Source organism: Balaenoptera borealis (assembly GCF_965194805.1).
Source record: "Balaenoptera borealis genome assembly, chromosome: 2".
Classification (NCBI taxonomy): Eukaryota; Metazoa; Chordata; class Mammalia; order Artiodactyla; family Balaenopteridae; genus Balaenoptera; species Balaenoptera borealis.
This window is the reverse complement of record NC_138867.1, coordinates 185319616-185334992: the sequence shown is the minus strand read 5'-3', so window position 1 is coordinate 185334992 and position 15377 is coordinate 185319616. Positions and strand designations below refer to the sequence as shown.

General features: G+C 52.5%; 1 protein-coding gene and 1 long non-coding RNA gene across 3 annotated transcripts in view; one reads left to right on the top strand and one right to left on the bottom strand.

Moving 5' to 3' along the window:
- Window positions 1-7641, bottom strand: part of MIER2 (MIER family member 2) — a 21812-nt gene extending 14171 nt beyond the window's left edge. The window contains exon 1 of one of the 2 annotated variants that reach the window (XM_082382024.1): window positions 7580-7641. In XM_082382024.1, coding sequence (XP_082238150.1) covers window positions 7580-7588 — 9 coding nt within the window. In that variant the 5' untranslated portion in view covers window positions 7589-7641. The remainder of the gene's footprint in view (window positions 1-7579) is intronic. The other variant, XM_082382026.1, reaches the window with a different exon arrangement.
- LOC309624209 lies at window positions 7-15185 on the top strand. Its single transcript, XR_014241814.1, has 3 exons — window positions 7-6245; window positions 6686-6815; window positions 12046-15185. It is a non-coding gene; the product is annotated as an uncharacterized lncRNA (long non-coding RNA).
- The last annotated feature ends 192 nt before the right edge of the window (window positions 15186-15377 follow it).

Below are 15377 nucleotides of genomic sequence, written 5' to 3'. Positions count from 1 at the left end.
CTGCGGAGGAGACGAGCAGGGTTAGGGCCGGCGGCCAGACAGGGCAGGCGAGGGTCAGAGCCAGCCCCGGGGGCATGGTGCACCAGGTAACAGGAGGCCTCCGCGGGCTGGGGGTGGGGCAAGGCGGGCCAGGTGTGCAGCCGCGCTGGAGTCCAAGCGTCCCTGCGGAGACAGGCAGGGAGGGCCTAGGGCCAGCGGCGGGAACGGCACCCACGGGCACCGTAAGCAGCCTGGGACGGCCGGCCACCAGGAGTGCTGACCACAGCCCAGGACACGGGGCCCAGGTGACCCAGGCCCACACACAGCCCTGGTGCCACACCCCACAGCCAGGTGCTGACACCACAGCCACTGCACAAGGGACCAGCCTCCGAAACTTTGTCTTAAAAAGGCAAACAGCCGCTATGGAGAAATCTGGCAATTCCTCCAAAAGTAAACAGTTACCAAATGACCCAGCAATTAATTCTACTCCTAGGTACACACCAAAAAGAACCAAAAACATATGTCCATAAAAGGTGTACACACGTGTTCACAGAAGCATGACTTACCGCAGCCAAAAGGTGTAAACACCCAAATGCCCATCAACAGGTGAATGAATAAACAAGATGTGTCCATCCTTATGATAAAATATTACTTCTCTCTGAAAACGAGAGAAGCCCTGACACTCGCTACCACGTGGACAGACCTTGAGAACACGATGCTCAGTGAGAGAAGCCAGACGCGGACACACAGGGTGTGATTCCACTGATGGGAAACGTCCAGAACAGGCAAATCCACAGACAGACAGTGGGTTCCTGGTTGTCAGGGGCTGGGGAAGGGGTAGGGTGACTGCTGATGTGGTCAGGTGTTTTTCTGGGATGATGGAATGTGCCAGATAAAAGTGAAGGTCTCAAAACTTTGTGAACATACTAAAAATCACTGAATTAAACACTTTAGATGGGTATATTTTTAAGCACATAAGTTATACCTCAAATTTTTTAAAAGTGCAAATGAAAGCATCATAACAGCTACCACTGGGACTTCCCTGGTGGTCCAGTAGCTGAGACTCCATGCTCCCAACGCAGGGGTCCTGGGTTCAATCCCTGGTCAGGGAACTAGATCCCACACACCGCAACTAAGAGTTCACATGCCACAACTAAAGATCCCGCATGCCGCAACAAAGACCCAGGGCAGCCAAATAAATAAGTAAATAAACTTTTTTTTAATTGTCTTAAAAAAAACCTACCATTATCACGATGTTCAAAAATTTATTAAGAACAAGAAAACTAGACCAATATCTCTTACAAACAGAAACACAAAACTCAACAAAACCCAAGCAAACTGAGTTCAACGACATACAGAGAACACCGCACACCAATGAGGAGAGGCTCAGTGCAGGGACGCAGCACAGGTGTGACACCCAACACAACCAGCACAGCGACAGACTAAACACAAAATCCACACCAAAATCATCTCAGCAGATGCAGAGACAGCACTTAACAGAGTCCAACACCCTTTCATGATGAAAACACTCGACACATGAAGGCTGCAAGGAAACTTCCTGAAAAGGGCGTCCATCCAAACCCCAGCTACTGCCAACCCTGAGGCGAATGGCTAGCGCCTCCCCCAAAACCAGGGCACCGTCTCTTCACAACGTAGTCCTGGAGGAGGCACCAGTCGGGGCAGGAAAGTAAAATAAAAGGAATCCAAATTGGAAAGGCAAGTCATGACCTGGGACACAGAGGATACAAAAGAATCCACTAAAGAAACCAGAACTAATAAATGAGTTCAGCAAGGCTGCAAGACACAAGATAACCTACAAAAATCAACTTTACTCCTATATACTAGCAATGAACAATCCAAAAAGAAAATAAGGAAAACAATTCCATTTCCAATAGCACCAAAAAGAATAAAATACTTAGGAATAAATATAGCAAAAGAAATTCAAAACTAATACTCTGAAAAGTACAAAACACATTGAAAGAAACTAAAGATCTACATAAATGGAAAGACATACTATATTCATAGCTCAAAAGACTATTGCTAAGATGTCAATACTCCCCAATTCATCTACAGATTCAAGAAAATGCCTATCAGAATCCCACCAGGCTTCTACGTAGAAATTGACAGACTCCAAAAATCATATGAAAACTCAGGGGACCACAAACAGCTAGAACAATCTTGAAAAGGAAGAACACTTCCCAATCTCAAAAGTACTCCAAAGCTACAGTAATCAAAACAGTGTGGTGGTGACATAAAGCTAGATATTTAGATCAAGTTAATAGAACTGAGAATTCAAAAACAAACCCATATATTTACAGTCAAGCGAATTTTTAAAGGGGTGACAGAAAAATTCAATGCAGAATGAAGAGTCTTTTCAACAAACAGTGCTAGGACAATTGGATATCCAAACGCAAAATAATAACATTCAACTCCTATCCCACACCACACACAAAAACTCACTCAAACTGGATCAAAGACCTCAAATATAAGAGCTAACACTATAAAACTCTTAGAAGAAATCATAGTGATAAATCTTTCTTACCAGGCAATGGTTTCTTAGATAAGACACAAAAAGCATAATCAACAAAACAAAAAATAGATAAACTGGACTTCATCAAAATTAAAAATTTTTGTGCCTCAAAGGACACCATCATAAAAGTGCAAAGACAACTCACAGACCGGTAAAAGATATTTGCAAATCATACAGTCCCTTTCTAAAGAGACTAACAGGCAAAGTCTCTGAATAGACATTTCTTCAAAGAGATACACAAATGGCCAATCGGCAGGTGGAAGCAAAGCTCAGCATTAGGGACAGCAAATCAGCACATGTCAGACACCACTTCTGTGACCAGGAGGACACATGATATCAAGTGTGGGGGGAATGCGGGCACTGGGGGGGGGGGGACGTGCAATGGGACAGCACAGGGAACACACCTGGGTGTCACCGGATGCCCCCCAACATGCCACCCTGGCACAGGGTGACCATCAGTGAAGGCAGGTGAGAAAGCAGACCCGGCCCCGAGGCAGAGCACACACAGTCTACTGACCAGCCCCGCTCCCCTCCGCCCGCAAGGCATGGCCCCCAGAGGTCAAGGCCTTCCCTCTGCACTGACCGCCCTGCTGTTCACACGCTCCTGAGCCCTGACCACCCCTCTGGGGACTCCTCGCCGGGTTCTTCCGCATGAGGCACACCACCTGGTTAACAAGCTGCTTGTTTCTCTCTTGCAAAGCTGCCCTTATCAGCCTGAGCCATGGGGCGCCAGCCAGGGACCCAGGGGGGCAGAGGGAAAAGTTAAGCCTCTCCTCCCTGAAACACCCAAGACAGACAAAAACATTCATCCACGCTGAGACCTGTTCACGAGTGTTCTCAGCAGCACGATTCACAACAGCCAAAGGAGGAAAGAACCCAAATGGCCATCAGATGGAATATTACTCAGCCAGGAAAAGGGGAGAAGCACTGACACTCACTACAACGTGGACAACCTTGAGGACACGATGCTCACTGAGAGAAGCCTGACACAGAAGGACACACAGGGTGTGATTCCATTGACGGGAAACGTCCAGAACAGCCAAATCCACAGACAGAGTGTCGGTTCCTGGTTGTCAGGGGCTGGGGAGACGGATGGGGGAGAGATGACTAATGAGTGCACGGTTTCTTTTGGGCTGGTGAAAATGTTCCAAAATTGACTGGTGATGGCTGCACAACTCTATGAAAATACTAAGAACCACTGAATCGCACACATTAAAATGAGTGAATTGTATGGTAAATGAATTATACCTCAGTAAGGCTGTTTACAAAAAAAAAAAAAAATAGAATAGTTAATAAACTAAATTTTCAAATTTTAGAAAAAGAAGTTTAGTAGGAATTTCCACACTGATTTCCTCACTGGGTCCTCAAGAGGTTGTGTAATCATTTTCTTCATAAGAGAAATAAGGGACTTGAAGCTCAGAGAGGTCAAGTCAGTCATCCACTGTTCACAGCACCCTGGATGGTCCCGCCCAAGCCTAAGGCCCCTGTTTTGCCAAGGTGGGAGAAGGAAACGGATGAGGAGCTGACTAAGCACGTTCTGGGTTAAAAAGAAAAAGAAGGGGGCTTCCCTGGTGGCGCAGTGGTTGAGAATCTGCCTGCCAATGCAGGGGACATGGGTTCGAGTCCTGGTCTGGGAAGATCCCACATGCCGCGGAGCAGCTGGGCCCGTGAGCCACAATTACTGAGCCTGCGCGTCTGGAGCCTGTGCTCCGCAACAAGAGAGGCCGCGATAGTGAGAGGCCCGCGCACCGTGATGAAGAGTGGCCCCCACTTGCCGCAACTAGAGAAAGCCCTCGCACAGAAACGAAGACCCAACACAAGCCATAAATAAATAAACAAATAAATAAAAATTAAAAAAAAAAAATTTTGTTTAAAAAAAGAAAAAGAAGGAAAAAAAAAAGGGTGGGGGAGGAAAGAAGGAAGGAAGACAGCATTCTACGGACTTGGTCCCAAAGGCGAGTGGGGTGGAGAAGCAAGCCCAGGGCGGGAAGGCTGGGCCCAGTGCTCAGACGGAGGCACTGCTGGAAGAAGCAGAGCAGCGTCTGGTTCCTGCTCAGCCCTCCGAGCCTAACCCACAGCGACGTGTGGGAGGCCATCCTCCAAGGTGGCTGCACCCAGGCACGCCACCCACAGGCGTTCCTCCAGGCACGGGACACCGACGTGCCTCCCCACCCTGTGCGAGGGCTGGGCCTGGGACTCTGGTGGGAGGGCTTCCACGTGACCCCCAAGACTAAGCTGTGAAATGCAGTTTAGTTCCCACCAGCCGCCCATGCTGTGAGGAAGCACAAGCCACAAGGAGAGGCCACGCCAGCAGGCGGCATCACAGCCACACGTGGGCGAGGAAACTTCCCTCCACTGGGGCTGGCTCAGCCCAGCCGCCAACCAACCGCAACCACATGAGGGACCAGTCAGCCCTCAGAACCGTGACAGGTAATTAAAAACCGAGGGCTGCTCTGAGCAACTGAGTGTCGAGGTGACTCATCAGGCAGCAGTGTTAACCAGACCCCCCCACCCCCCGCCCACACCCAGCAAAGATGCCTGGTCCCGCTGGGCCACCCAGCACTTCATCCCTGTCTGACCGCCTGCAGAGCACCCGCTCTGGGCCGGGAGGCAAGAGGCACTGGGTGCACAGCAGTCAATCGACAAACAGGTTCTGCCTGTCCAGTCTTGACGAGTCACCCATCTCGTCGGGGATACAGATAACAAACAAGCAGATGTGCACAGTACTGAGGGGAGAAAATGGGGTAGGGGGCCTGCACAACTAGGGAGGGCGTGTGTGCCCGTCTCCAGGCAGAGGCCTCCAGGGCAGCGGGACGGCACCACACAGAGAGTCCCCCCAAGGCTGCAGACAGCACAGGGAAACAGAAGGAGCCCAGGGGGTGGAGAAGGGTGCAGGGGGAGATCCTCAGAGATCACGCCACCGGGCCAAGGGTCACAGGGAGGAGATGCACTTTCCCCTAAGGACAACAAAAGGCCGTGTCTTTTAAGCACAAGACAGAGATGGTGGACTCAGGTTTTTCGAAGAGTAAGCTGGGATCCTCGAGGAAAATATGAAGCACCCCGCCTTCTCTCACGGTGCTGACGGCTACTTTGGCGACAACAAAAATCAGGCAGCTAATCCTGATCAAGCACTTACTGCTCGGTTACGAATCGCCATTTTTATCAGTTCAAGACAGTGATTGCACAAGTTTCAGCTTCTCTGTGCAAGCGCGGATCCAAGATCTCATGAGACCTCCCCATCTCAGAGAGAGTGACCGACCCAAGGTCACACAGAAGAGGCTCCAGAAATGCAACGGGTCTCCTGGGCAGAGGCTGGCCATGCCCACCACGACTGGAATTTGCACACCTGCTGTCCTTCACTGCCAGGCCCTAAGCGCCTCCCATTGAGCCAAGCATACGGACTTTCTTTTAGGAAACCAACCCCAATTCACTCAACAGGCACCACCCCAAACTGGACACAGGACAACAGGAGCACCCTGGACACCCGGCTGCCGTGACACTGGGCAGGGCAGAGTCAACAGCCAAACCCCGCAGCGCTCGGGGCGGGCTGGCTGGGAGTCTGCCCCATCCACCTGTAACACGCAGCTACCTGCCGGGCCAAAACAGCTGGCCCCTGGGGCAGACGCACACACAAAGTGCCGTGCCCCTGCTGGGCCATCGGGAGACCCAGCTTCTGCCTCCGTCCCACAAGTCCAGCCACCACCCAGGAGGCCTGTTTCCCCAAACATCTTCTAAGGTAGGAAAGGTAGGAGAACTACTCTGGAAGGGCCCTTTGGGTCCAGCCACCCAGCGTAAGGCAGGAACTAGCTGGGGAGGTCTGGCCTTGGACTGAGATGCCCACACCCTTTTTGGCGCAAATGCAGGGCCTGTCGCTGCCCCTGAGACGGTCACTGGTGGGAGAGTATGGCCAGTCCCGCCCTCCACAACATCCACCCACACTGTGCCAAGATACAAACAGCCAGTGTGGCCCCATAACCAGGCCGAGCATCCCAGGACCCGGCTGCACCTCACCGCGTGGGTGCCTGCTCCTCTCTGGGCCTGGGCGGCCCCACCCATTGGATGAGGATCACTTGCTGAGTCCAGGGACCTTCTTGGCATCCCCAAACTGAACGTCTGCGCTAAGAGTCACGTTTGCTGAGTCCCTAATAGGTGCATTATTCATTTCATCCTCACTAGGGCCCTATAAAGTGAGAGCAGGTTCGCACTGTTTTATCCGACATTCAAAAAAGCCCTCAAAGTGAAAGTTTTTCATCCCTGGTTTGACCCGCCACGAAGCTATTCAGTGTCTTGATCCCGACGATCCCAGGTGAGTTTGCTCAAACATCACACCCCAAACCCTCAAATCCGAAACACTGAACTCCCAACATCCATCTGGCCCCAAGGATTTGGGGTAAGGGGCCTTGGGCCCGCTTTCCGGACAGAGAGAGGAAGCTCGGAGAAGTAACTTCAAGCCGCCGATAAAGGCAGTCCTACGCCCCCCGCGGGCCGGATCCGCGCCGTGAGGGCCCCAGGTCAGAGCTCCAGTCCCGCTCGGAGTCCGGCGGGAGCGCGACTCCTTGGGGTCAGTGCCGCAGGGGTGGGGGTGGGGGTCAGCGGGCTGGGGTCCGGAGGGAGTGCGACTCTGCAGGGCGAGCCCCGCTGGCGTGGGGGGAGGGGGTGGCCAGCGGGCGGGGGTCCAGCGGGCGAGGGTCTGGTGAGTCGGGGTCCGGAGAGAGAGCGTGCTCCGCGAAGTTGGCAGACGCGGGGCGGGCGCCGGGGGCGGCGGGCGGGGGAGCGGGAAACCTCGGGCGCGCACCCCTTCCCCGCCCCCGCAGCCCCCTCCCCACCCCACGCCCCCGCCCCCCCACGCCACACATGCGCACTGCCGCCCGCGATGTGGCAGCCGGGAGGGGGGGCCGGGGGCGGCTGCCGACGGAGCCCAGCGCCCCTCGGGCCCCGACGGGAGCAGCGCCGCGGCCCGGCCCCGAGCCCCGGGGAGGGGTCTCGGCGCCCGGGGCCCCCACGCGGCCGGGCCGGGCGGCGGGGGCGCAAGCCTGGGCGGGGGCCGGCTCCCCCGGCCCGCTCACTCACCTCCGCCATGGCCGTGTGTGCGCGGGAGGCGGTGGCCGCGCCGGGATCCCCGGATGCGGGGCCGCGCGCTCATTGGCTGCAGCCCCTGGGCGGGCGGGGGCGCCGGGGCGGGGCCGGGGGCGGGGCGCGGGCGGGCGGGCGCGTAGTAGGTGCGCGGACGGGGACGCGCGGGCGGGCGCGGGATGCGCAGGATCCGCGGGTTGCGGGGTCTCGCGGACCTTGGCCTCGTCTGGGAGGTGGCGATGCCGTGGTGGAAGTGCCAATTCCTGATAAGCACACCTTAAGCACTGGTCCCCGTTCCTCCTTCCAATCTGTAGTGCCCCCGTGTTACAGGTAAAGACACGGAGCCCAGGAGTGACGGGCCACCCGGGCATGAGCGAGCGGTGGAGCCCGGACTGAAGCCTGGGCAAAGAGGTTCTAGAACTTTCCGCACGTTTGCACCAGTGATGATGGATCTCATTGGAGGCTTGGAACCCGAGTGCAAGGTGGGCAAGGGAGGTGGAGGCCTGCCCGGCCGCTGGCTCTGGAACTGTGGTTGTCATGGGTTGTAACTCATGGATGAAACGTGATGGGCCTGCGCTGGGCACTGAGGGGGAGAGTGAACAAAGTGGTCCTGACAAGGATTCCCCCACGTCTCGCATCTTAGACAGAGACGAGCTGGGGGCATCCAGGCAGAAGGTGTAGACAGAGGGGGCATGGGGGCCAGTGAGGAGGCCTGAGCAGGGACTAGGGTGTGGCTGGCGCAGAAGCAGAGAGCATGCCCCCAGGTTTCTGGCTTGCACAAACCGGGAAGAGTGGAATGGGGGAGAGGGGGGACTCAGGACCCCCAGTCCTTTCCAAGCTGTTGTTGATATCAGTGTCATCGGGGTGCTGAGGAGGTGAGGCGCACCGTGTTCGATGCTTGATGTAAAAGCATTATGCCAGCGCTCCAAGAACCTACCAGCCAGGAGAGAGAACCCCTGTTAGAAGGCCTGCCCTGCTCTCTGCGCGAGTCACATGTTACATGAGTCGTGGGCCCCCACTCACCTTGGCATACATCATCCAGACTGAGAGTTCAGGCCCTTGTGACGGAGGGTCCTTGCTCAATCAGTCAGTCAATCAGTGTGCCCTGCCGCCCTCGACTGGGTGCTGGACAGCCAGAGTTCCAGTGAGGCAGGAAGATGCACCAACAGATGCAGTGACAGTGGGGCTCTGTGTCATCATCACACGTGGCAGGAACCGAGGGAAAGGGCTTGAGTCAGCCTGGGGCAACCAGAGGAGACTCTTTGGAGGGAGCTTTGACAAGAATCATCAAATAGCCGTGAAATGCGGGGGAGCAGGGCGATTCGGATGAAGAGAGGGATGCGTTCATCCGTCTCTGAAACTCTCTTCCCCATACGACAAAGCTGCAGTCATCAAAACAGCATGGTAGTGGCACAAAAACAGACATGAATCAATGGAACAGAATACAGAGCCTAGAGATACACCCACACACCTACTGTCAATTAATCTTTGACAAAAGAGGCAGGAATATACAGTGGAAAAAGGTCTCTTCAGCAAGTGGTGTTGGGAAAGTTGGACAGCCTCATGTATATCAATGAAGTTAGAACACTCCCTCACACCATACACAAAAATAAACTCAACATGGCTCAAAGACTTAAATATAAGACATGAAACCATAAAACTCCTAAAAGAGAACTGAGGCAATACATTCCCTGACATAAATCGTACCGATGTTTTCTTAGGTCAGTCTCCCAAGGCAACAGAAATAAAAGCAAAAATAAACAAATGGGACCTAAGCAAACTTACAAGCTTTTGTACAGCAAAGGAAACCATAAACAAAATGAAAAGGCAACCTACAGACTGGGAGAAAATATTTGCAAATGATGCAGCCAACGAGGGCTTAATTTCCAAAATATACAAATAGCTCATACAAGTCAACAACAAAAAAACAGACAACCCAATCAAAAAATGGGCAGAAGACCTAAATAGACCTTTCTCCAAAGAAGACATACAGACGGTGAACAGGCACATGAAAAGATGCTCAACATCGCTAATTATTAGAGAAATGCAAATCAAAACTACAATGAGGTACCAGCTCACACCGGTAAGAATGGCCATCATCAAAACGTCTACAAATTACAAATGCTGGAGAGGGTGTGGAGAAAAGGGAACCCTCCTACACTGTCAGTGGGAATGAAAATTGGTACAGCCACTATGGAAAACAGTATGGAGGTTCCTCAAAAAACTAAAAATAGGGTTGCCATGTGATCCAGCAATCCCACTCCTAGGTGTGTATCTGAAGAAAACTATAATTCAAAAAGATACATGCACCCAAATGTTCGTAGCAGCACTATTCACAATAGCTAAGACATGGAAACAACCTAAATGTCCATTGACAGATGAATGGATAAAGAAGATGTGGTATATATATAATGAAATATTACTCGGCCATAAAAAGGAATGAAATAATGCCATTTGCAGCAACAAGGATGGACCTAGAGATTTTCACACTAAGTGAAGTAAGCCAGACAGAGGAAGACAAATACTGTATGATATCACTTATATGTGGAATCTAAAATATGACACAAATGAATACGAAATGTTCTACGAAACAGAAACAGACTCACAGATATAGAGAACAGACTTGTGGTTGCCAAGGGGGAGGAGGGTGGGGAGGGATGGTTTGGGAGTTTGAGATTAGCAGATGCAAACTATTATATATAGAACGGAAAACAACAAGGTCCTACTGTATAGCATAGGAAACTATATTCAATATCCTGTGATAAACCATAATGAAACAGAATATGAAAAGAATGTATATATATGTATAACTAAATCACTTTGCAGTACAGCAGAAATTAAACAACATTTTAAATCAACTATACTTCAATAAAATAAATATAAAAAATAAAAAAGTGAAAGTCTCTTCCCACAGACTATTATTAGAGTGGATAAATGAGGCAACTTTTCAGCCAGGTGAGAAAAATGAACACCACAAGTGAGGGGCAGATGGGTGCCCAGAGGAAGGATCACTTATGCACAGGAATGTATAACCTGTGTCTGTATTTGAGGAGCTTCACACAAACCCGAAATAAGGAACATTCTATCAACAGGGGGAGAAAAGGACAGTATTCTTCAGAAATATTAGTGCCATAAAAGGCTGATCTGTGGAAATCTTCCAGACGTGACAACTAAACACAATGCCTGATGCGAGGCTGGCTCCAGTAGGGCGGAGGGAAATTTTTTTTAATATTTATTTATTTAATTTATTTATTTAGCCTGTGCCGGGTCTTAGTTGCAGCATGCGGACTCTTAGTTGCGGCATGCATGCGGGATCTTAGTTCCCCGACCAGGGATCAAACCCGGGCCCCCTGCATTGGGACCATGGAGTCTTACCCACTGGACCAGCAGGGAAGTCCCTGGGCAGAGGGAAATTATTAGGTCAATTGACAAAACTGAAATTCAGATGTAGTCGGAATAAACGCATTGCATCAACATTAAGTTTACTGGAATCAGTAGCTGTTCTCTGGTTATGTAAAAGAATGTTCTTCTTTGAAAATTCACGCTGAAGTATTTAGGGGCTACTATAGACTAAATATCTGTGTACCCTAAAAATTTGTATATGGAAACATAATCCCCAATGTGATGGTATTAGGAGGTGGGGCCCTTGGGAGGTGATTATATCATGAGGGCGGAGCCCCCATGAATAGGATTAGTGCCCTGGTTAAAGAGACCCCAGAGACCTCCGTCGCCCCTTCTGCCCTGTGAGGACACAGCGAGAACCAGGAAGCAATCCTCACCAGACCCCAAATCTGCTGGCACCTCGATCTTGGACTCCAGTCTCCAGAACTGTGAGAAATAATTTCTGTTACTTATAAGCCCCCAGTCCATGGCCTTTTTGTTAGAGCTGCCCCAGTGGACGATGACAGGGGTAAAGTGCCACGATGTATGCAGCTCACAAGTACTTCAGAAAAGTATATTTTCTGTCTATAAAACACGGACAGGGAGAGACAGCAAATGAGCAAGCAAGGGGGGCAAACTGTTAATAGCTGAATCTGGGGAAAGGTATGCAGTTTGGTTTTTTTTACTATACTTATTCTTGCAATTATTCTGTAAACCTGAATGATTTTCAAATAAAGAGTACAAAAAATGAAACTAAGAAAATAAAAAGCAGTGTGTTCAGCGGAGAGGTCAGAGAGGAAGAGGGGAGGCTGCAGGGGGCATTCCTGGCAGCAGGAACAGCCAAGGTGAAGGCGCGAAGGACACGCCATCCAGGAGGGCGGCCGGGCAGAGCGTCCCCGCGTCCCTTGCTCCTGGCGCTTCTCTGCCATTTCGACGGCACGTGGGGTGAGGTCTGGGCCACCCCAGCAGCTAAGCGTCTTAGCCTGGAGGAGGGAGAGCTGGGGGAGGTGAGGGGTGGTGGGTGCGTGCAGCTCGGGTCAGCGGTGGGGCTGTGGTTCACCCACTAATCTTTCTATTCCAAGTTTTCCCCTAGAAAAAGGGATCCTGGAGGAACCATCTCCAGAACACATCACCCCGAGCTGAGCAGTTCAGGGGTGGGCTAGTGGGTGCTGTGGGCACCATCCGCCCCCCAAACACACACACAAGCAGTTTCCCAGCTGCTAGGAGCGTCGGTGACTGAAGAGAGATGTCACCTATCCGTCGCGGAGGCTGCCGCGTCCCGGCCCAGCACCTGTGACCAACAGGGGACAGGGGTGAAGCTCCAGAGCTCCCCATGGGATCTACGGAGACTTTGTCATCTCTGCTCAGAGCCCTGCATCCTTCGCCGCCTGGCCGGTGGTGACCACAAGGGCCGTACCCACTCATTTTCCTATCTCAGCCTCTGTCTCGCAGTCTGTTTCGTGGGGACCTAGGCTCTGACGCAAAGCATGAGTCGTATTTTGAAAGATTTAAGAAACAAACAAAAGAAGTAACACCAGTTGAAAGTGTAACGTAAATAGGAAGAACTAAGCCCCGATACTGGTCCTATCAGGAGATGTAAACGAGCCAAACTCAGCGTGATCTCGGAGTGGGTCACAGGGCAAATCCCGACCCTAAGCTGTGAACCAGCATCAAACCCGAGAGTGAGAAGGTCACACGGAGTCTCCTCCGCCCGCACACCTGCCCCGTTTACCTGCGCCCTAGAAACTCCAGCCTGTAGGGACACAGAGCAAGTGAGCGGTTGCCAGGGCCCAGGTGGGAGAAAAGCCTGAATACAGAGCAGCCCCAGGGTTTTGGGCGGAGATGAAACTTGTGTATGTTGATTGCAGCGGTGGCTAGTTTACCTGCGTCAGTGCTGGTAAACCCGGAAAAGGTAGATTTTCCTGTCCCGTCTCAACAAAGCGGACCATGGATCGCATTGGTGACATGCAGTATACACGCTTCTTTATCGACTCATTAACTCTTGAGATAATGATTTAAGTGTAGGTAAAGTTACATTTTATTTCTTCAGGAGATGCGGTATGAAGTTTGTTTTTTCTCAGCTTGAAGAGGAACACTACAATGCGAGGAGGTCTTTGACAAGAGAACGAGCACGTTGTTTTGGACATTCAGCTGGTTTAAAGTTTTGGGCTTCCCTGGTGGCGCAGTGGTTGAGAATCCGCCTGCCAATGCAGGGGACACGGGTTCGTGCCCCGGTCCGGGAGGATCCTACATGCCACGGAGCAAGTAGGCCCGTGAGCCACAACTACTGAGCCTGCGCGTCTGGAGCCTGTGCTCCGCAACGGGAGAGGCCGCGACAGTGAGAGGCCCGCGCACCGCGATGAAGAGTGGCCCCCGCTCGCCGCAACTGCAGAAAGCCCTCGCACAGAAACGAAGACCCAACACAGCCAAAAATAAATAAATAAATAAATAAATTTATAAAAAAGCAAAGTTTTGTTTTGTTTTGTCTTGCAAGGTCCCTAAGGTTGACCATCCCCCACTGGTGGACGTGCACTGTTCGCCAGCACTGCAGTCACCAAGGGTCTAAAGACGGAACCTCTAAGATTTCTAATCTGCACTGGTTTCCTCCTTCTGCTGAGGCAAATCACCACAAATCCAGTAACTAAAACAACACACCTTCGTTATCTGGGGGGGGCAGAAATCACGGTGTCAGCAGGGCCTCGCTCTCTCCCGAGGCCCCAAGAGGAGACCGTGGGTCCTTTCAGGGTTGCATCCCTCCCTCTGCAAGCTGGGGCACAGCGGGTGGCTTTGGTGTCACACAATTTCCTCGGCCTCCCTCTTAGAAGGCTGTGTGGTGATATTGGACCCACCAGGGAATCCAAGATAACCTCCGTTATCTCAAAATCCTGGACCTCGTCTGCAGAGCCCCTGTGCCATCCAGAGTGCCAGGTCCACAGGTTTTGGGGGTTAGGACCCGGACGTCTTTGGGGCTGGTATTCAGCTGCCCCCTCGGTCCACCCTGCTGGGTGCAGGGCCTTCTGCTTCTAGGACGGACTCCCGAATCATCGGGGCTGTGAGTCTGCGTCGACCTGCTCCTGGCGTTCATCACAGCAGCCTCCAGCTGCCGGTTGTACCCCCAGAGCAACGGGGACAGAGCCGAGGATTCTGTCATCACTGCAAAAGCGTGCACTGTCATTGCCCTCCCCGCCCGCGACAAGCCTTCACTCAGCAGCGCCCACAGGCTCGAGCGAGCGAGGTCATCCATCCATCCATCCGTGTGTGTCACTGCATCATTAACCTTTTTCTTCTGAACCTCTGTCCAGGTCTGTACCTACAAATACTCGATAAATGTCCTTTAAGTTACTGAGTGAAGTAATGTCCTCAAAGAGTCTGGGAATAACTGGGTCTCAGATCGTGGCTCGGGACCTGATGCTTGCTGGGCTCTGAGAGATGTGAGGGGCTGTCAGCACATCACACCCTCAGGACCCAGCAATCAGTCCCCAAGTGGTCCAGCCGGAGCCAGAGATAAACGAGGCTTTCTCTAGGGTTGCAGAGACAGAAAAGATCTCTCTCCCACTGTGCTCAGCAGAATAAGAGCTCCCAAAGACACCCACGTCCTTCCTGGGCCCTGTGGATGTGTCGCCTCACAGGGCAGAGGGGACTTTGCAGCTGGGATTAAGTTAAGGCCCCTGAGATGGGGAGGACCCTGGATTCCCCGAGGGGCCCAGCGTCATCCCAGGGTCCTTATAAGAGGAAGGCGGGAGGGTCAGAGGCAGAGAGAGACGGGAGATGCTGCGCTGCTGGCTGTGAGGATGCAGGAGGGGCCGCGAGCCAGGGATGCGGCGCCTCTAGAAGCTGGAAAAGGCGGGAACCGCTGCTCCCCTGGAGCCTCCGGAAGGACCGGCCCTGCCCACACCTGGATTTAGCCCCGTGAGACCCGAGCCGGACTCCTGACCTCACGACTGTCAGAGAAACAATCTGTGTGGTTTTCAGCCCCCGGTTCATGGTGAGTTGTCCCAGCCGCCACGGGAAACTCTTGGGGGGACTGTGGGTCTTTCACAAACTCTGTGACCCTCAGCCTCCACCTCAGCACAGGGGAGACACTGAGAGTCCCCCCCGTTGGGTCACTGCAAAGATCATAATCACGCAACAGGCATTGGCTGGTTTATTATGGGGGTCACTGAGTTTGAGGTGCTGTGGACGCCCAGGATGCGGCTGGATAAGCAAGTTGGGACAGAAGAGGTTGAGAGGGAAAGGTCTGATGTGGGAGAGCGTGGAGTCTGCCATCCGAGGGGCTGGCGACGGCAGGGGAACGTAACTGGAGAAAAAGGGCTGCAGGATTGCAGGTTGGAAGCAAACATAAACATTATTATTACCGTCTCCTCCGGGCCCCCGCTGCCCTCCCGGCTCCAGGCCAAAGCGCTCAGAGCCACAC